The sequence below is a fragment of the Trichomonas vaginalis genome, chromosome I (genome assembly GCF_026262505.1).
Source record: "Trichomonas vaginalis G3 chromosome I, whole genome shotgun sequence".
Lineage (NCBI taxonomy): Eukaryota > Parabasalia > Trichomonadida > Trichomonadidae > Trichomonas > Trichomonas vaginalis.
This window is the reverse complement of record NC_067203.1, coordinates 5934273-5955489: the sequence shown is the minus strand read 5'-3', so window position 1 is coordinate 5955489 and position 21217 is coordinate 5934273. Positions and strand designations below refer to the sequence as shown.

Sequence of the window (21217 nt, the reverse complement as noted above, 5' to 3'; positions counted from 1 at the left end):
TTTTCAAACTTTTGAGTGCAGAAAACATCATTTCTGAATAGTCGAATTATGCTTTATAAACTAGATCTTGTAGTTATTATTACGATAACTTTCAATACCTTTGATTAACACACTGTTTGATTTTGAAACATTTCATTTTAAACATAAGAGAATTATTAAAATACTCAAAAACTAAAGGGTGATATCTTCTAATGACATCAGTATAGTGCTTATTTTAATAACAAAAAAGTATAACTACCATTTTGGGAACTATATGGTGTTCTATAAAAACTTTTTGCAGACCAAAAACATTAACTCTTTAGTTTAGAAATTGGGACATAAAGAAAGTGGTATCAAAAAAATTGAGAAAATATCAGAAAGTCTTTTAAAAGAATAAATTAGATATATATGTGTTTCACATAAGCAAATATTTGTAAAAAAATTTTGAAATTTTTTTTCATAAGAACAAATAAATACTTATTGATGAAACATAAATAAAATAATGAAAATAATATATAAAAAATCAGTTAGTAACTGCAGGAGTGAAATTATCCGCATTTGCATCCATCCAATCTCCACTTAAAATCAATTCAACCAAATGAAGCATTTTTTCAGACGAAAGCTTCAAAAACGCGCCTCTCTTAAACCCTACATCGCTTTCTCCGTAGTTATCCACGTAAGCAGTTGTCACATCAAATATCTTTTTTACAACACCGGAATAAATGACTACAGAGGTTGAATTCCTTCCTGTTATGTACATAATAGGACTGAACGTGTTGCCCAAAACCTTCCTCACGTGTTCTTTATACGTTGGAAATCCTCCTTCCGTCTTCTGACTGAATTTGACCACTTTTCCTGTGAGAAGACACAATCCTGTGTCATGATACATGTCTCTGATCTCCAAGGAATAAGGTTGTCTGGCCAAATCAACGTAATCTAGAGGTAATTTGAGCAAAACATAGGCAGGCAATGAAAAATCAGGGATTTCGAGCTGGTATCTCACTGAAAGAGATGATGCTGATAATATATCATCCCAGTCTGTGAAGCCACATCGGTCTTCGAAGCGTTCATTTAAACAAAAATGTTCAATTAGAGCACTTCTTCTGGCGAATTCCAATCTTTGGTCCGGGGAAACTCTTCTACCTATCGAGGAAACCCTTTTCACGTACCCTGTCTTCGGATCTTCGTTGACTAGCAATTGCATGACTAAAATTATCAATGGATCGTTAGTAGCGAACGGAGTTTCCTTCAGCAATTTATCATTTATCTTGAAATAATGATAAAGAGAGATGAAAAGGTATTTTGTAAGTAGATGAAAATTCGGTTGGTCGATGAAATCCGGTTTTAGCCTAAATCTGATCTCCGAAACTGTCAAGTGGGCACAAAATGACTGTAGTATGTACTCAGCGTTGGCCTTTCCGAAGATAAATTGGATACAATTGTTGATACTTTCAATTTGCTGGTCAGAAAGAGGTCCAGAAAAATCATTAATGATAGGGATTAATGCGTTCCTTCGTCCTCTACAGACCGGGCATTGAAATCCTTCCTTCCAATTGAGACATACCGGATGTACAGGGTGCGTACACATCTTAAACATGGTCGTAGTGTTGTAGGAGTCCTTGGTAGTACCGTTTAACGAGTTTTCAATGACATCGGCCATAGGAGAATTATATGCCAAAACTGGGTAATGAAGTAATCCCAATTCCGACGCGCAGACCGAACATGTCTCTTTATGCTCTGTCTCGTCATGCGCGTAGAAATCGAAATTGGAAAGGTGGCATTGTAATTCGTCCAATGCTCTTTTCTTGGCCATGAGGGCCATTTTTTTGTTTGTCGTCGTTTTGGAGTCGTGTGGTGGTACAAATCCAATTGACATCTCTTCAAGGCTCTTATAAGTCCATTTTCCGAAAGATGTGATTATATCTAACGCCGTAGTGGCCGCGCGACCTTTGAATGATATTGGCGTGAGCATGAATTGTTCGAATTTGTCGGGAATGGCCGTAACTAGCTCTTCCAAGTCCTTTGCAATTATCATTTTTGAATCTTTTGGCGAAATTCCTCTTTCTTTTGAGAATTTCGAGAACTGTACCAAGAGATTAACAACAATATGCAAACATGCGTTGTAGGAATTCGTCCAGGCAGCGTTAGAAATCACATTAAATTCAATAGCAAGGAGAATATTTGAAGATAATGACTCCTGGAGGTAGAGATGAGGATTATCTTCATATTCTGGGAATGGAATTATGCTTTCCGGGTAATGTGAAGTGTAATAAGCCATTGCTTCCAAGATATTCTTTGTTTGGAACCAAGGAGCGAACGGATGCCAGTCCCTTTCGTTCTGTAATCGAATCCTCGTGCGGCCATCTGCTGTAGATCTGTTAACGTGCTTAAAAAGTTCTGTCATAAAATCATTATCTGACAAAACATTGCACCAAAGGGTCTGGGAGATCTGTACGAGCTGGATGGGACCGGTTGCAAGACTGAACAGAATCGTTTGGAGCTTCATTCGCTTCCTATCGTCCGTAATACATGTCCTATCGAAAATTAAACACGTAATGAAGTGTAGAAAAGCAAATTGGATGGATACATCATCATCCTCGTCAGTAAATTCGTCGAATATACCGAAGTTTCTCGCAATCATTCCGATAAACATGTCTTTATCTTGAGATAATGAAAGTAAAATCTGAACAAACGCGAAAAGAGGAGCGTAGAACAGCTTTACATTAATCTCATTCTTAATGGAAGTGATCGCTTTGATGAAAGAAGTGGAATTTCGGACGAAATACTTAATAATATGCTTTTCTGCAGCGAATAGACGGACAGGAAGCAGAGCAGCGTTGATACAGAAATAACTTAAGTCAATTTGGTCGGTTTCGCATGCCAAACTTAAAAGATTCTTTGCATTTGGCAAATTTGACCTTAAAATCATTCCTGCGAAGTTATGGATAGCCAATCCAACAGATATATTAACTGATGGTTGCATAATTGACCTAAACAAGGCCATATTTTCGTCTTCAATGTTGTCAAAATCATTTTCAAAAAGATTTTGATTGATCCATCGGCCAAGAGTATCAAATACGACATCGTAGTTGTAATCCTGACCTTTCGTGATCTTAGAACAAAGGATTGATATACAATAAGTAATATCAGACAAAGCTTGGTGTAAATCGCTAAGATCGTTAGCTTTTTCACCGAATTGGCGTGATGTAGGTAACGCGCCTTCAAGTTTGATCGCTTGCAAACTCAATGTTTTGATGATTTCGTTTATAGAATTTCTGCATTTTTCATATCCGTTCATTGCAGAGATAAGGGAAGCGTAGTTCTTGAATATCTCTTCGTATCTGGCCTTCTTGAAGATGGATACATTGAATTGCAAGGAATAATCAATTATTAAAGAAAATGAATCGATAAAAGTTTTGGAACAATCGATTCCTTTGTCGATAATGTTCTTAAAGTTCTGATTTGTGAACGCTGTCTCAAGGAAATACGCGAAATGTCTAATTTGGAAGAAAGGAGGCACTGCGGGGTCACTTCTTGGGACAGAAGCTAGTTTGAGGCATTGTAGGATCAGGTTGGAGTATACTTTGATACCGACTTCGGTCATTTTGTTCCGAAAATTGTCATCATTGACCAAATAATGAAAAAGTAGGTAATATCCTTCCGCAGACTTAAAGAAAACAAGGGCAGCGTCCATAAATAATTGTTCTATGTCTATTGTCTTGATAAAAGCGTTCGCAAGGGCAGATCTTGTTCCTTCGCATAATTTGGCGTATCCGATCAACCATTTGACCAAACTGTTGAATGTAGGAGGTACGTATATTGATAACAAGTGGGCATTTGATAGAGCAGCTGAAAAACAAACTTCGAAATTTTCCATTTCTTGGTTTGTGAAGAAATTAGTGGACTTTTGGTCATGATGGTTGTGTCTTGAGCAACAGCCCTCTTTCTTCCAGTTGCTGTTGTCCCCGCAATCGCAATTTCCTTTCACGGATACGCATAAATTCACATTGTGTCCTCTGTGGTCGGAATTCAAGTAGCAATTCAGGCATATCGCGGATAGTTTGTTCATTCTGCACGTCTTGCATTGAACAACGAGGGTTGGAACTGACCATGAATATTGACAAGCGTCAGGATGATAATGGCTAGCAATATATTGGTTAAATTCTTGTATGTTACTAAATTTCCCGTGGCAGAAAATCGATTCGCATTGTTTTATGGCACTTTTTAAATCTGTTTTAAATTTGAACTCCAGAGACTTTCTATCGACAATTTTGTTAGCCAGGGTTAATTGTCCGTTGTCAAACATGTTGTTGTTCAATTGGATAAAGGGAGTGAATGATATTTGTGTCGCAAATTCACATTGATTCCAATTGAAGCCTTTGAAGAAAGGATGGGTTTGTATTGTCTTGTAGTCCGTCCAATAATCTTTATGGCCTAATCTTTCTTCTGGTTTCTTCTTAAGAAGTTTTGAAATCAAATCTGCAGCATCTGGTGGGAAATAATGAGGTATTGTGTAGTTAACTAATGTTATGTGGCGCTTAATCTCTTGTTGGTTGCCGGAAACATGAAAAGGAGACTCTCCTGACAACATAAAATACAATATACAGCCTAAAGCCCAAAGATCGGTACTATGGTTAGCGGACTTTTTATCTATGATCTCTGGAGCTAAGTATTCCATGTTCTGTTGAAAAAAACATGTTTTTGAAGAACGAATATTCGGATAATCTTTACTTTGTGAGAAAATGAACTGAGAGAGCTTCACACGGTTTTCTTTATCGAATAATATACTTGATGGCTTAATATTACAGTGAATAAATGCTTTTTGATGTAAAAATGCCGTTGCTTTGAGTAATTGTGCAAAAATAAGTCTAGCGTTGAGTATAGACAATGACTTGTATTTTCCGACTATTGTGGCGAGATTTTCGCTTGATATATTTTCGAATAAGTTATATAAGTTTTCGTCTTCTTGAAATGAGGCTATTTGCTGAAGTATGTTAGGGTGATGAATGGACATGAGTATAGAAGTCTCTTTTGTGATTTCTTCAACGTTTTTGTGCTCTAATAACTCGGTTGTTGAAATTATTTGAAGAGTGTATTTGGAATTATCCCGTTTGAGTTCAACCTCGCATACTTGATATTTCTTGTTCGAAGATTGACGTTGTGATATTATATTAAAATCATTTCGAGTATTCCATAATTGAGAAAGCTTGGGCTTCAATGATGGCGGACTCTTCGACTTCTTGTGGATTTTCATCATGGTTTTTCCGTTTAAAAGCCGAACTTCTCTTGACCCAAAAATTGAATGAAAATTTTCAGAATTCGAATTGATAATGAAAATTTTACTCGTTTTCACTATGATAATTGTTATAAGCATCTAATAAACATCTAGATTTTTAATGAAATAGGGCTCAATCTTTACTTTTTGCCATTTGTCCCAAAGGACAGTACTTCTCCATGAGCTTTCAGGACTTCATTGTATTATGTCGTAGATTCTTTATCCTGTTCTAAGAACAACGGATGATGGTTGCAAACAAAAACTTAATCCTATTCGTCATATTAGCGATTATATTAAAATACTACGACTTCGGGGGATTGAAGCAAGCCACCAAGATGTTTTATGTACATATATATGATCTATGCATGCTTTATTAGAATACATTTTACAAAAATCATTATTGCAAATTGGTGACTTGGCTTTTTCATTTTCCAAATTTCGTCAATGTCAAATCAATTATAATTTCCTTATGTATAATTGGCATACCAAAATAATCTTTCAAAGTGTTGCTATTCGAAAATAATTTGATAGATCTTTATCTAATACCTTATTAATATGTATATTCTACTTAACTATGAGTGTATATGAGATATTTGTTAATGTTTACTGAGATTAATGATGATTAATTTTTAAAATTTTGATTTTTACATAAACTTTTGAATTTTTGAGATCGTAAAGAAATTTCTCATTATTATTTTCTGACAACCTATCCATTTTTGATCGAATCTTGATGAAACTGAATTTCAATACATATTAGCCTATTAAAGTATCTCCATAGATATCTCAGGCCGATATATTAGATAAAAACTTATTCAATATCAAGAAATCTATATCTTATAGATTGTGTTGCATAAGAAGGTGGCTCATTATTTTTATGTCCTAGAAAAACTGGAAAATACAGTATTTGAAATACTTTGACTAAAATCTGTGAGGTCAATTATACTTCATATGGAATATGCAAAATAAATTGCATGAAAAGCGTATATTTATTAAGAAAATGTATTGTATAGCTGTCATGTCAAAAACTTAGATATATTAAAAATTATATAAAAAATTTCTTAGTTTCTAAAAAGTTTTCATCCAACTTTGAAAGTGTAAATGAAAAGGATTGTGTATTCTACAAAAAATAAAACAAAATCAAAAAGAATTCTTCGTAATAAATTTCATTTTCTAATGATTTTGATAAAAATTTTGTATATGATAAAGTTCGGTTTATTTAGAAATCGAACATGTCGCCGAGGTCAAGTGGAGCAGCTGGCTCTTCTTCCTTGGCTTCTTCCTTTGGAGCTTCCTCAGCAGCAGCACCAGCAGCGCCGGCAGCTGGAGCAGCGGCAACAGCGGCACCTGTGGAGATCATCTTCTTGGCGCCCTCTTCAATGAGTTCCTCAACGTTCTTGCCTTCGAATTTGGCGATGACGTGGTTGAGCTTCTGCTCGTCGACAGCAGCACCAACGGACTCGAGAATAGCCTTGACATCAGCAGCTGATGGTGTGTTGTTTCCGCCGGCAATTGCGAGAAGGTAAGCAGCTACGTATTTCATCGGAAAAGAACAACCAAACCTCCGGCACTTTTTCTTGCTCCTCATAGGCCAGAAAAGATTTTCCAGTAAATAATGGATATGCTATTCCCCTTCAGTAATAATGAATAATTACGCTTTAAACAAGGGCTGTTCTTTATAATTTGTGGAAATAAATATATCTTGCGATGAATCATGTTGAAATATAAAGCAATGTTCCAAAAAGTTTGATTGCTTTATATATCATAGATGCTTTATGTTGATATCTTTGCAGAAACAAAAATTAGACCGTATTAAATGCCGCAAAGCATGATTCATCATAAAACATACTATAGTGTGTATATTTGTAGCCCATTTTCCAAAAATTTTGTACAAGTGTCTCAAAATTTTTTTTGTTGAGAAAATTCTGTCAAGATAAATAAATGTCTGAAGAAGCAAAGGAGAGGGTTACATTTGTTTATCACCCAGCAGAACTTTCTCTTAAGGGCAAGAACAGAGGAAATTTCGAAGATCAGCTTACTAAAAACATGAAATTACAACTTAAGCATTCCGGAATCACAGATGTACACATCGAAAAGATCCATGGCCGTCATTTCGTTTCAGTTCCAGCAGATAAGGAGTCAGTCCTTGAAGAAATGTCTCCAAAATTCTTTGGTGTAGCCAACTATGGTAGATGCTACACTTTCCCACGTGCCCAGGAAGATGAATTCAAGAAGCATATTGTCCAGCACTTCCGTGAGCTTAACGAGAAGTCCAAGATTGAGTCATTCCGCATTGAAACGTCTCGTGTTGATAAAAGATTCCCGTTGAAGTCAATGGAATTCTCAAAGGAGATCGGTGGTCTCATCCACGAGCAAGTAGGAATTCCAGTCAACCTTACAAAGCCAGCAACTACAGCCTGGATCGAAGTTCTTAATGATAAGTTCGTCTACTTTACAGCTCGTTTACCAGGTGCCGCTGGTTTACCAGTCCAATCATCTGGTCGTGTCGCCTGCCTTCTTTCTGGCGGCTTTGATTCACCAGTTGCTGTTTGGTACATGATGCGTCGTGGATGCGCAGTTCAACTTGTTCATTTCCACTCCGCACCATATGGCGAGTGGCGCTCATCCGTTTCCAAGATCCGCAAGATCGTTTCTGTCTTACATCAGTGGGGTGGTCCACCAAAGTTCTACGCAATTCCAATTGGCGAGCAGCAAAGACAGATTGCAGTCGATGCACCAGATAAACTCAGAATTACACTCTACAGGCGTCTCATGATGAGAGTTGCCAAGAAGATTTGCGAGAGACAGCATTGCGAGGCCTTAGCAACAGGAGATTCACTTGGCCAAGTCGCTTCTCAAACAATTAACTCAATGACAACAATCGAATCCGTCATTTCCCCAGATATGCTCATTTTCAGACCATTACTTGGCTTCAACAAGGAAGAAATCATGGAGAAGGCACAGCAGATCGGTACTTATGATATCTCTATCCTTCCTGCAGGAGATTGCTGCTCTCACATGTTGCCAAAGAAAGTTGCAACTCATCCAACAATCGAAGAGGCAACAGAAGGCGAAAAGAAGCTCAACATCGATAAGATGGTTGAAGATGCAATCGCTGCTGCTCAGCTCATCGATATCAATGCACCATGGAATGAAGAAGAGCCTGGTGAAGCTCTTGCTTGCCCATTAACAACATCTAAGTTCCAAGAATAAAGTTTTTTTTATTTATTATATTAACTATTGATTCTATTTTAATTAGTAATCGAAAAGTAAGAAAATTAATATAATTTCAAAATAATTTAGGTCAATATCATAAAAAATGCACTCAGTGTTGAACTTAATATAAAATTTTGTGGTGTAGAGATTGTATGCTGCCTAAAAATACAATGTTATAGAATAATGGTATCATAAAAATCTCTTTGAATCAAATTCTCATTGATAAATAGCATTTCTGTTTAATTATTTTGATTGTTTTCATAATGTTTCCTGATAAATTTTTCATATACGCATATAAACTCTTTAAAATAACTTAATTTTCATTTGATTATCATACAATTATCAAATCTTCATAAAATTAATGGTTAATTTCACCTTTTATCAATATAAAGGTAATTTTAGATATGAATATGCACTAAAAAGTTATTAAAAAAATTAATATAAAAATTTCTAAAATACTTTACTCTTCATCTTCATTATCATCAACCTTTGGTGCAAGATAGTACTTAATATCGCCAGCTTCGTCCTCAAGATCAAACTGAACAAGGAATGGACGGTCATTAGAAAGGCAAAGCTTAACATTCTCTGAAAGTGGGGCAGCCTTTGTGAATAAGTTAAGGTAGCGGAGAGCGAAGGAAAGCTCGATCTTATCCTCGCACTGGATTGTGACTTGGGATCCGTCCTTTCCAGCGGATTCGAAGTTAGAGTAGTTAAGGCAGCAGTTTGTGTTTGTACCAGCAACAGCGAATGAAACTCTAGACTTTTCTACTGTGATCTTAACTGTATCGCCGAACTGAGCGAGATCGCGGCAGATCTTCTGGAATTCACTGCATCCAAGTGTGATTGTAGCTTCTGGCTCTGCATCTGGAATAGAAAGATGTTCTGATGAGATATCCATTAAGTTCATCTGGAATTCGAAGTAGCGATCAGAAGATGAGTTTTCGAACTTGAACTTGAGGCAGGACTGATCCTCGTTTGTTTCTAATGTAAGAACATCATTGTTATCACCGCACTTCAAGATCTTTTGGATGGCGCCGAGATTGACACCAAGGGATGTGTTCTGAGCACAGTTGTACTTCTCAAAACCATTGGCGTTAAGGTTCATTGAGACGAGGGCAACGTGAGCTGTATCCATAGCCTGAAGAGAGAGTCCTGTTTCGCTGCATTCGATGTTAGCTTCTTCGACAAGGTCACGAAGAGCATCAAGGATCTTCTTAAGGTTTCCTGGATTGGTCAAACGGCACTCTACCATTTTTGCAAATGAACCTAAACGTATAGTTTACAAAAGGGAAGTTCACCTTTCGTTTCAAAAATAAGGAAGTTCTTTTTTGGAAGAAAATAAATATTTCTACTATCCACCTGTATAGGATTTTATTTCGAACAATTTCGCAGACTTGATAAATTCTTCAAAAATAATTTAATTATTCTTCTGAGTTTTTGTCTTATTCCAGAATGGTCTTTGATGAGATGACTCAATGAATGTAATAACAAAAAGATGCATGACAGCAGTATTATATGCTTTCAATTCCGTTGTTCAATACAATTGGAACACATATAGTATATTCAAGCAAATTAATGTTTCACATATCAATTATTTAACATCTATAGTGACTTTTATTTTCAGTGTCAAACAAATTCATTAATTCTTATTCCATTCCAAAACAATTGATAAAAATCTAATGTTTTAGCTTTGATTTATCACAAACCCAAGAATTTACAAGCTTGCTTGGTCTGATTTTGAGATTTTGTCTGTCTATAATTGTGACTAAGTTGATCATATCCTGAAACTGTGTGATTATGAAACATAATAGAACTTTTATATATATATATATTGTTTGTCTGTTATAACCTGAATTGAATGTGCGTTAGCATCATAATAGGAATTAGATTGAAAATGAATGAGATTTGTTCATAACACATGATATATAAGAGCATGACTGCAAGCATTCATATATTTATATAGAATATAGGTTCCAAGTTAGAGGATGTAAGCCATATCCTGAGAAGATTGCTAAATTCATGAAAGCACTTCAAAAAATGACAGATAAAAAACAAACAAATTAGGGTAAGGATTAAATAACAGATAGGTGTAATAACTTTTAGCATTATCCTGACGATAGAAAATTTTTGTAATTTTTTTTTCGATAAAATGAGCGATCAAGGAGAGGTTGATACAAAGGAAATAGAAACTGAGTACCAAGAGGCAGTTGGTGAGCAGGCAACTCCTGAACCAGCCGAAAATGAAAATCAAACAGAAAATTCAGAAACTCCAAAAGATGATGAAACAAAACCAGAAGAAAACAACAATGAAAACGCTCAACCAGAAGCAGAAAAGCCTGCTGAGGTTGAAGAAACACAAGAAAAGCAACCAGAACAAGAAAATCAACAAGTTAATCAAGAAAATGAACCACCAAAAGAAGAAACTACCGAAAATACACAAGCTGAGCAACCACAGGAAGAAACAAAACCAGAAGAAGAAAACAAAGAAAACGCAGAAAATGAAAATACAAATATCGAGGAAACAAAGCAAGAAACAGAAGAAACAAATACACAAGAAGAACAACCAGCTGAAGAACAAAAGCCAGAAGAGAAAGTTGAAGAAAATATCGGAAATACAGAATCTGTAAAGGAAGAAGCAGAAAAACCTACTGAAGAAGCGAAACCAGATGAAGAGCAGCCAGCTGAAGAAGTAAAGCCAGAAGAAAATGTTGAAGAACAAAAAGAAAACGCTGAAGAACAAAAATCTGAACAAAATCCAACAGAAGAAGAACCAAAGCAAGAAGAACAGCCAGAAACCGAACAAAAACAAGAAGAAAATACCGAAGAACAAAAAGAAAATACAGAAGAACAAAAATCCGAAGAAAATACAACAGAAGAACAGCCAAAACAAGAGGAACAACCAGAAACTGAACAAAAACAAGAACAAACAGTTCCAGAAAATACAGAAAACAACGAAAATAAAGAAAATACAGAAAATGCTGAAGAACCAAAGCCAGAAGAAGAAAAACTTGAAGAACCCGAAGCTGAAGTAGTTGTTGAACGCGATATTAAAGAAGAACAAGCAGAAGAACCAAAAGAAAATTCAGAATCTCGGCCAGAAGAGAAGAAAGAAGAATTCAACCCGTTTGGAACCACAGAAGAGAAACCAGTTGAAGAAAAGAAGGAAGAAGAGAATGTTTTCGGTGGATTTGTTGATAATGTCCCAGAAAAGAAAGAAGAGAAGAAAGATTACTTCAATCCATTCGGAAATACAGAAGAGAAACCAGATGAAGAGAAGAAAGAGGAAGAAAACGTTTTCGGAGGATTTGAAGATAATATTCCAGAAAAGAAAGAAGAAAAGAAGGAAGATTTCAACCCATTTGGCACTACAGAAGAGAAGAAAGAGGAAAAGAAGGAAGAAGAGAACGTTTTTGGTGGATTTGTCGATAATGTTCCAGAAAAGAAGGAAGAAAAGAAAGATACTGACTTCAATCCAGTCGGAACAACAGAAGAAAAACCTGCAGAAGAACCAAAGCCAGAAGAAAACGTTTTTGGTGGATTTGAAGATAATATTCCAGAAAAGAAAGAAGAAAAGAGCGATTTCAATCCATTTGGTAACACAGAAGAGAAGAAAGAAGAAAAGAAAGAAGAAGAAAACGTTTTCGGAGGATTCCAAGATAATATTCCAGAAAAGAAAGAAGAGAAGAAGGAAGAAGGCTTCAATCCATTCGGTGTCAGCTTCGAAGACAAGCCAGCTGAGAAACAACAAGAAGAAAAGAAAGATTCCGATTTCAATCCGTTTGGAGGCGGATTCGTCGACCAACCATCCGAAAAACCACAAGAAGAAGAGAAGAAAGATGATGGATTCAACCCATTTGGCGGAGATTCCTCATTCAATCCGTTCGGAGCAAATCAAGACAACTCTTTCAACCCATTTGGAGGAGATAGCCAGTCATTTACTGTTGATTTCAACTCATTCACACCAGACGCACAATCCCAGTCATTCACATTCGATGCTGATGAAGATGATTCAGCTCAAGATGAAGAACTTTACCAAAAATTCCTTACTTTGATACAGAATCCATGTTTCGACTATACAGGAAGACCTCTACAAGAACTGTTCCGTCACGAGGACCCAACAGATACTCCTGAAGCTGCATTCGCACTTCTTGTCGGAGAAAAGACCAAATAAGACTTTTTTTATTAATTATATATTTTATTAATAAATATGAATTCTATTTTGCTGTGCTAATACTTGATGATTCACTTGTTTTTAAAGTAAAATAAAAAATTCAAACTAAATTTCATAATTTAGATCTTCTCATCGTTACGTATTCTCAATTTTAAACAAGTCAACTATCAATAACCAATTATGAAGCTTCGTTACTAAAAATAAGATATTTTCTTTAAAAACTTTTTATTTTTGAAGATTCATGCTCTTCTCATTCTATAATATAGTCGGAAAACAATAGATATGACTATAGTGATTTGAAATCATTTAATGAAAATTCAGTATTTTGATTCATTTTTTTGTTTGTGATTGAGTTTTATTTGGAATTTAATTGCAAATGAAGATTAAAGTGATATGTAAATTTAACCACAGATGATTGACCCTTTGATACATTAGTTTTTTGAAATTGAACTTAAATAGATAGTCATTATCTAAAAATTAGATACAAAGATTAATATTTAAAACAAACACACTAAATAAACAATACAAAACATGTTCAAATAAAAAATTATTTGTTTGTTAATTCATTAAACCAAGAACGACCGTATTCTTCAACAATTGAGTCAATTGTCTTCATATTAACATCAAACGATCTATAATCTATCTTCAATTTCAATAGATATTCAACTACAGGACGATGATTTCCGATTACAGCATAATGCATTGCCGTCCATCCATCACTATTAACAGCATTAGGATTAGCTCCTTTCTTGACAATGTAATCCATAAATTTGAGGTGGCCTCTTAAAGCGGCAATGTGGAAAAGTGTCATTCCGTCTCCTGTTTTAGATTCGAGGTTAGCACCATTCTCTAGTAATAAATCAACGCATTCTGTTCTGCCTGAATAAGCTGCCCAGTGTAATGCTGTATATCCATAAAAATTCTTTTTATCTACTGTGGCTCCACTCTTGATTAAGTACTCAGCACATTGTTTGGAGCCGTGTGTAACTGCTGACATCAATAAAGTATGAGCATGATTTTCGGATGATTTTGTTGAAGCGTTTGGATCAATTTGTGAAGGGCAGATATCTTTTAGTTTGGTTATGTTGTCCATTTGACAATAGCCCCATGGTTCTTTGACAAGTCTATCATTGAAATTTGGAGCTTGCATTTTATAATAAAAGTGACGAAAATGATTTTTGATATAAAAGGATCCTATTTAATCAGACTTGGACTTATAAACTGGATAGTCATTGGATTGGTCTAGAGATTCAGAAGCGAAGGTTATCATTGTAATAAATAGTTTTTCAGATTCAAATTCAAATTCGAAACTAAATAAAAATATAAGATCTCTAATAATAAATCATACATAACATGAACAGTTTATTATATTTATTTGTGAACAACAGTTGTATTTCCTTGATAATTAACATAATCTTTTTTAATTTTCTCCAAATCTTCCAAATCAAGCTGTCTTAAATCCTTTATCGCATTGTCGTTGCAAAATGCAGGTGAAGCAAGGTCAGCTGTGAAAAAGCACGTTGTTGCTTCGTTTATGTTGGTCAAAATTGTTGAATCCCAGCAATGAGTAGTAATTTCAGCGTGCCTTTGGCCATTGATGACAAAACAACTATCGCCTTTTTCATAAAACAATTTTTCGTCTTCATATCTGTCAAAAACGCCAAGCAAATTGTATCTTGATCTGAATTCACCAAGAATAGATAGTTTGTACTCGTCTATTCTTATTTCATCCTTTCCTATCGAAAGAAAATTTTTGATATTTTGTTTTGTATTTGCAATATTTCTGGATTCCTGTAATTTCTGGGTAATTAGAGCGAGGTCACCTTTCTTATTGTTAATTTTGTGTTCATCAATGATCATCCAGAAGCTGTTCTTTGATTTATGATTGAAAAATGTAATTTTATAGAGTTTGTGTATTAAAGATTCAAATGCATTGCGCTGGTGTTTTTCTTTATTATGTTTTCTTCCATATTTTTGATCGAATTCGCTTTTAGCTTCGAGATAAGAAGCATTTAATTTTTGTGAATATGGTTCGTAATTTGCAATATATTTTTTGGCGTTCGCTATCATAGTTTCGCTATTTGACTGTATTTTTTGAGCTAGTTTAATGCCTTTTGTATAAATTTCTTCAAATTGTGCTATATAGTTTGAAACTTCGGAAACTACATCACGACAATTACTTGGACATTTAACCCTAAGATTACCTTCCTCATCTGATCCATCACAGCAATCGCAGACTCCGTCATAAACACTCCATTTGAGGATTTCTTTAGGTACATTTCCTTTATTTATGCAATAAAATGTTCCATTATTTGTTGCAGGAGTGCCAGGTTCATCTGATCCATCATTGCAATCAGCATAATTATCATTAACGTATTTCAGATCAATAATTCCTGATCCATCAAAGCACTTGAAATATCCTTCGATTTCATTAATGTTTTTCTTATAAAGATCCCAGGTTTTAGGATGAGCGCCTCGTGGAATTCTAACAAGAAAAATCCCAAAAAACATCAATAAAAAAAATACTGGAAACATCATATGATGGATAAATCATCAAAAATAGCATAGCATTCCGCTAGAATATCAATGGCATGGCCTTCCTATAGTTGATTATCCCGCTTGACTTTCATAATCACTTAAGGCTACACTGATGAGTTTATTCATGATCTTATTGCAGAAATCAAATCAAAGGAGTCTAGAGAGCCTAGAGAATCAGATTGTGTGGGAAAAATTGGTTTTGAACACTTAGATTGGGTAAAATGAGACTTTATGAGGTATGTTGTAGAAAGGAAGAAAAAAAGAATTTTAAAAATGGTCACTCTGGGGTTCGAACCCAGGCCCTCGCGGACCAGTGCCTTAAACTGGCGCCTTAGACCACTCGGCCAAATGACCTTGACATTCTTTTCAATTTTAATTGCTATACAATTTAAATTTAATTTATCTATGAGCATTCCAAGAATTATACAACAATTTCCACATCATTTTTCATAAAATAAAAAACTTTGGAAGATTTTGTATTCATCTCACAATTATCATTGTTATATTTTGTAAATCTATTTCTAAACTAAAACCAGGGCATCTTTAAGATAGCTTCCTTTTACACAGAGAAACAAGCCTTTTCAATGATGCTATATTTGTTTTAGTTTGGCAAATTGAAAAACATTTAGTGTAATCAAAAGTTTGGTAAGGTTTTATAATATGATTTAGAAAGTACTATAGCTAAGCGCTTTTAACCAAATGGTTTCGTTTTGTCAAAGATCTATTACAATTTTTGTTTAATATTCTGGATATGTAATCCAAAATTATCTTGGTTTGTGCTTCAACTAGGTTTAAAATGAGTTTTATGTCTTACCCTGAATAGTAGATGGAGTAATTATTTAAATTGCAGAACATTAATCTGAAATTTGATAAGTTTATGAGTTAAAATGTAAAATTTCGTCAGTATAGCAGGATATGTTTAACTTATTGCTGTGATTGTTTATTGCTATTCTTCTAATAATAATAAAAGATTTGAATACGTTTTTGTTTTTAACGATTGTCATCAATAACGCATCTCTTGATGGTTCCAAATGATTCTCCGCTTTCCTGATTTTTCCAAAAATTATTTGATTTTAAGAAAATAAAGGCGATCTTATATAATTTGATTATAAAAAAGGAAATTCGAATAAAAATTTGGAAAAATTGAATTAAGATTAGTTAAATTGATTTTTTAGGCTGTAATAAGAACAAAATAGTGATTTTATAACGATAGAAATATATCATTTTTAAAATATGATATGTTTTAAATTATAATAATAAAATTTGTCTAATTTTTTTTTGAGAATATTGAATTTTATTAAAAAATGCAAATTTACAATAATAAAATCAATGATACTGAAGAAGTAATTATTGAATATTCTATCAAAACTTGGTATTAATGATGATTTTAAAAAGAATTTTTATTTTGCTTTTATTAATTCGAAAAACAAGCAATAATGAAATATACATATCTGGAAAATCAAGGTTAAAGAGGTTCGTGTTATAATGGGGAGAATGTCTATTTCGAAAAAAATAATCGTCTTTCGGTCTATTTCGAAAATAATCGTCCTGATCACGACGATAGAGGGCGAAATTATTAAAGATTGCATTTTGAAGTGAATGAATATATGCATAGATCATAACTCGTCTAGGCCGAGGTAAATATATAGTAAAGAAAGTGTTCAAGTTCTTATATAAAATCATAATTTCATTATATATGATATGTATTGATGATTGTTTGGAGACTTACTAAACATATTCTATATATCATAATTTTATATTATAAAATCCTATAAAATGACAATTTGTGAGTTTTCATTATATTAATCATGGTAAAGAAGTTTTTATGGGATTATGACCCTGTAATCTCTCTATTATTCTGATAAATAAGTATGCTGAAGTGAATATATGAAAAATAAAGCACAAAATAATAATAAAAATAAATTTTTAGTCATAATAAGTAAGAAAGTAATAGCACTATATTTTTTTATCGTAGCAGTGATCTGGATCACTAGTATTAGAACGATTTTAACAAAAAAAGAATGTAAAATTTCTGAAAATCGAATTTTTTAAAGTAGTTGCCTGATAAAATATATCTGTAGTGTAATGCGAGCATAAAGGAAGCTGATAATGAGAATATTTTAAAAAGATAAAAAAACTTTGAAATTCATTTATTGATTGTACATTTGAGTTATACGTTGTTTGGTTATTCGAAATTTATAAAAGATTTCATTTTCGTTAATTCATGAATCAAAATATTGTAATAATGGAGAATTTTGTTTGAATTTCGTATTGAATGTAGATTGCAATTGTAATGTTGATAAAATGATGTATAATTTGCTTAATTTGAGAGAGTTTGTAATAATAATCGAGAAATATGAATTTTGAATGATTAAATAGAGACGAGTTCATCAATGTAATCTGTTTCGAATCAGTATTTGATGTTCCCGTTCTCAACTTTAGCTGTTAATGAATACGTTAGCAGCATTCAACCATATTCATTCACTATAAATGAAAAGAACAAGTAGTAATTGATGATATATGAAAGAGTTACATTGATCATTCTTGCTAATTCCTCATTATTTTTAAAATATTGACATTATTTTATATTTTCACTTAAAAATAAGTAAATTCGTTACAACTTAACGTAAAAATAACTATTGAAATAGTAAAAACGTGATTTAATGATGTGAAATTTCCAAATTTTTTTCAAAAAATAATAAATAAATTCAAAAATTGTTAAAAAATCTATGAAAATCATAAATCTAAAATTATTTTGGAATTTTTGAGTAAGTAGATCAAGTTTAATATTTGTATATAATGTTATTTCTGCGAAAATTTATAATTATTCTCAAAAATTTGTAATCAATTTTGATAGATATTCCCTTTTAAGATAAACCACTTATATATCATAGCAATTGACTAATTTTAAAGATAAATTCTCATATATATCTCTTATAAAATCAACAGCTTTATTCAAATTTTAAATTCTTGACAATTTTAGATGAATGATTGGCCAAAATTGTTAATTTATAACGTAACATAATCATTACTGGTGAAGCATTCTGTCTAATAATAGATTTATTGATATTTTTTTGAAATATGAGACAAAAAACTGTTTTTTCACAAATTGTGCATATACACACTCATAAACATTACTATTTAAATGATGTACCACAGCTATCTACCTAATATCTTAATCAATTTATGCAATTGCGATTTAACTCGATTTATATCGAATTTTAATCATTGAATAGATTTAGATTTCCTTAATACAATTCAGATCATCCATTATATTAATGATATGCTAAATATTTCATAATAATAAAAAAAATTAAGAGAATTATCACATTTTATTATTGTGAATCATCACCTTAAACTATGTATTTATTAAAGGCCTCGTTACAAACACAAATAATAATTGATAATATTTTTTATATTAAATACAATATATTTGGGCTAAACAACAGCGTTATTGTTATATCCTCGTATATTTTAGCACAAATAATATATTGTTATCTTATAAACACAATATTTTTTTTTTAGAATTAAATAAGCATAATACTTTTTATGTATTAACACAATAGCACAGTTACAAAACGTTAGTATTAGTATTAGGCTATCTGATCATATGTGAAAATAGTGAGAAATATCATAATTTGTCTTGCAATTCTTTAATTAATCTCATAAAAAAGCATAACATAGTATTTTTATTATATAAATAGATTGCAAATAGTATGCTTTAGTAGCGCCTAAAAGCCAAGGATCTAAAATAACTCTATGGTGGAGAATTATGCATTTTAATGTCTATCGTCGTGATCAGAACGATTATTTTCGAAATAGACCGAAAGACGATTATTTTTTTCGAAATAGACATTCTCCCTGTTATAATGGGTTTTCACAAAAGATCACATTTTTTTGATTTTTGACTTTTTGCTTGAGGAAAAAGATACCAACCAAATGTAGATAACAAATATATCAAAATCATAAGTACGTAATTTTTTGACAGATTCAAAAGGAATTAAATAAATCAGTAAAAGATATAATCAAAAATATAATTAAAAATTATAATTAATATTTTATTGAGTCAATAATGTAAAATATCTAATCATTAATTATGTATTCAATTTTTGTGTATTAAGAATTTCAATTAATTTTGATTAATTAGTAATATTAGGTAATATGGTTTGTCGAGCGTCTAACATTAAAAGAATATTAACCCACAATTTTCAATGATGTGATCAACTTTTTGGATATATATTAAAAATGGATTTGATTACGTGTTTAACTAATGTTCTATAATTGGCTTGATGTATTCAATTTTCTGTTATTAAATATTCTATGGCAAATCTGTAGTATTTATGAAATACATTCTAAAATTTAAATAAAATTTTTATAAAAAATTGAAAGTATTCTATATCAGTTAATGAGATTCTTTTGGAAACGGATTCTATTAGAAATTCTTATCAAAGTAATTCACTTTTTATTGGAAAATTCCTTGATTTATCTCATCGTTAAAAATTCACAAATTTCAGAGGCACTCAATTTCAAGAAAATTTATAATAGCCGGAATGATTCTTCTCTGTAATTAATGTATATAAAGAAATACTCCGCTTTAAAGATAGATTATTTTATAGTGTTTCAATTGACAATTTTGAATTGACGTGAACATTTTACATTTACGATAAAACGATAATATAATTATAGCAATTCCGCTTCTTTAAACATGGGAAATATTAGCATTCATTAATTTGAATTATTTTCAAAATTTTGAATTTATCCTTTTAAACTATTTGGTCATCCATTCAAAGTTATAGTATTAGTCTTTATATATTGATTTGTATTTGCAATTGATATATAATATCAACTTTTATTACGTTTTATCACAATTTCACTTAAGAAAGTGTTCTTATTTATTATTCATAATATCTCAAAAAAAACTCTAACGTAATACTTTTTTATTTTTTTCAAAATGTCAAAAGTGGTTTTATTCAAATATAATCATTCTGTTTTTTTCATGCTTCATCTTAAAGATCGCAAGATTAAGAAGCCATCAAAGTTCAGACCAGAAGAAGATGAGTGACTTAGAATGATCATTGAACAGTATGGCACACATAATTGGGTACAGATTGCATCAATGATGCCCGGAAGGAATGTTAGGCAATGCATCGATAGATGGAAAAGGAACAATTCTCCAAGAAACCCCAAGCGAGAATGGACATCTGTAGAAGATTCCATTCTACTTGATAAATATAATCAATTTGGCGGCAACTACGCAGTTATATCTCAGTTTCTTGCATATAGAAATGAGGTATCAGTTAAGAACAGACTGAACCAATTGTTGGAATCTAAGTTCACACCAAAGGTTCAAGACATCACTCCCATTAAAACAAACGATGCGAAATATACAAAGAAAGCTGATAACCATGATGCTATATTAGATAGAATCCTTACACAGGTCGGCCTTGATGCGTTTGCAGATCAATTTGACCTGTCAACATGGGCCGAAACTTCAGATATTTTTTCATTCTAGTTTTGTTTGATTAATAAATTTATATTTTTATGGTATTGATAATTTTCATCATTTTCCACTTTGTTTCAACATGATTTAATAATATTTTTTATGCATTAATTTTTTTTAATAAATAACGATGATGGGCATCTTAAATATGAATATAACACAAAATTTGGATAAATTCAATTCTTATTTTGTGTTTTAAAATAAAGATATAACATATTTCAGATTATCGATACTAAAATTTTTTTTATTTTATTACATTTTTTTTTGCATTTTTTTAAGGGTGCACACGAGAGGATCATGTAAACTTCAGAATTTAGAACCTTATTTTTAGGCATTATCTTGGCTACCTATTTAGGCTCGAAAAGCAAAAAATATCAAAAAATACAACTTGACTCCATTATGACCCTTTCATTGAGGTAGTTTTTATCCGCTAGTATTTTCCCTTTGAATCTCTTTACAATTCGAAATCAAATTCAAATCTCAGTAGAAGAAGGGAAGAATCGACTTACTACGGTTGTAATACGAATAAATACATATATTT

At 32.4% G+C, this 21217-nt stretch overlaps 8 protein-coding genes and 1 non-coding gene across 9 annotated transcripts, besides 1 other annotated feature; 3 read left to right on the top strand and 6 right to left on the bottom strand.

The window, feature by feature from the left end:
• Positions 1-319: 319 nt before the first annotated feature.
• TVAGG3_0936920 (3-phosphoinositide-dependent protein kinase protein) lies at positions 320-5265 on the bottom strand (the record flags this gene model as incomplete). The annotated part of the gene is made up of 1 exon (XM_001329404.2): positions 503-5236. One exon carries the CDS (start codon positions 5234-5236, stop codon positions 503-505), a length of 4734 nt encoding a protein of 1577 aa, XP_001329439.1.
• Positions 5266-6273: 1008 nt separating this feature from the next.
• On the bottom strand, positions 6274-6805 carry TVAGG3_0936910 (translational elongation; the record flags this gene model as incomplete). The annotated part of the gene is made up of 1 exon (XM_001329405.2): positions 6471-6794. The coding sequence occupies one exon, from the start codon at positions 6792-6794 to the stop codon at positions 6471-6473; it is 324 nt and encodes a 107-aa protein (XP_001329440.1).
• Positions 6806-6981: 176 nt separating this feature from the next.
• Positions 6982-8504, top strand: TVAGG3_0936900 (tRNA sulfurtransferase family; the record flags this gene model as incomplete). Its single annotated transcript, XM_001329406.1, has 1 exon — positions 7193-8464. The coding sequence occupies one exon, from the start codon at positions 7193-7195 to the stop codon at positions 8462-8464; it is 1272 nt and encodes a 423-aa protein (XP_001329441.1).
• A 185-nt stretch (positions 8505-8689) lies between these two features.
• On the bottom strand, positions 8690-9732 carry TVAGG3_0936890 (DNA polymerase processivity factor protein; the record flags this gene model as incomplete). Its single annotated transcript, XM_001329407.2, has 1 exon — positions 8928-9719. The coding sequence occupies one exon, from the start codon at positions 9717-9719 to the stop codon at positions 8928-8930; it is 792 nt and encodes a 263-aa protein (XP_001329442.1).
• An 828-nt stretch (positions 9733-10560) lies between these two features.
• On the top strand, positions 10561-12695 carry TVAGG3_0936880 (uncharacterized protein; the record flags this gene model as incomplete). Its single annotated transcript, XM_001329408.2, has 1 exon — positions 10617-12638. The coding sequence occupies one exon, from the start codon at positions 10617-10619 to the stop codon at positions 12636-12638; it is 2022 nt and encodes a 673-aa protein (XP_001329443.1).
• Positions 12696-13185: 490 nt separating this feature from the next.
• Positions 13186-13788, bottom strand: TVAGG3_0936870 (protein ubiquitination; the record flags this gene model as incomplete). Its single annotated transcript, XM_001329409.1, has 1 exon — positions 13186-13788. One exon carries the CDS (start codon positions 13786-13788, stop codon positions 13186-13188), a length of 603 nt encoding a protein of 200 aa, XP_001329444.1.
• Positions 13789-14009: 221 nt separating this feature from the next.
• On the bottom strand, positions 14010-15149 carry TVAGG3_0936860 (N-glycan processing; the record flags this gene model as incomplete). Its single annotated transcript, XM_001329410.1, has 1 exon — positions 14010-15149. One exon carries the CDS (start codon positions 15147-15149, stop codon positions 14010-14012), a length of 1140 nt encoding a protein of 379 aa, XP_001329445.1.
• A 301-nt stretch (positions 15150-15450) lies between these two features.
• TVAGG3_0936850 lies at positions 15451-15530 on the bottom strand. Its single transcript has one exon. It is a non-coding gene; the product is annotated as a tRNA-Leu (tRNA).
• A 4641-nt stretch (positions 15531-20171) lies between these two features.
• Positions 20172-20717, top strand: TVAGG3_0936840 (RNA polymerase II transcription regulator recruiting protein; the record flags this gene model as incomplete). The annotated part of the gene is made up of 1 exon (XM_001329411.1): positions 20245-20688. One exon carries the CDS (start codon positions 20245-20247, stop codon positions 20686-20688), a length of 444 nt encoding a protein of 147 aa, XP_001329446.1.
• Positions 20718-20954: 237 nt separating this feature from the next.
• Positions 20955-21217: part of a mobile genetic element that runs on past the window's edge.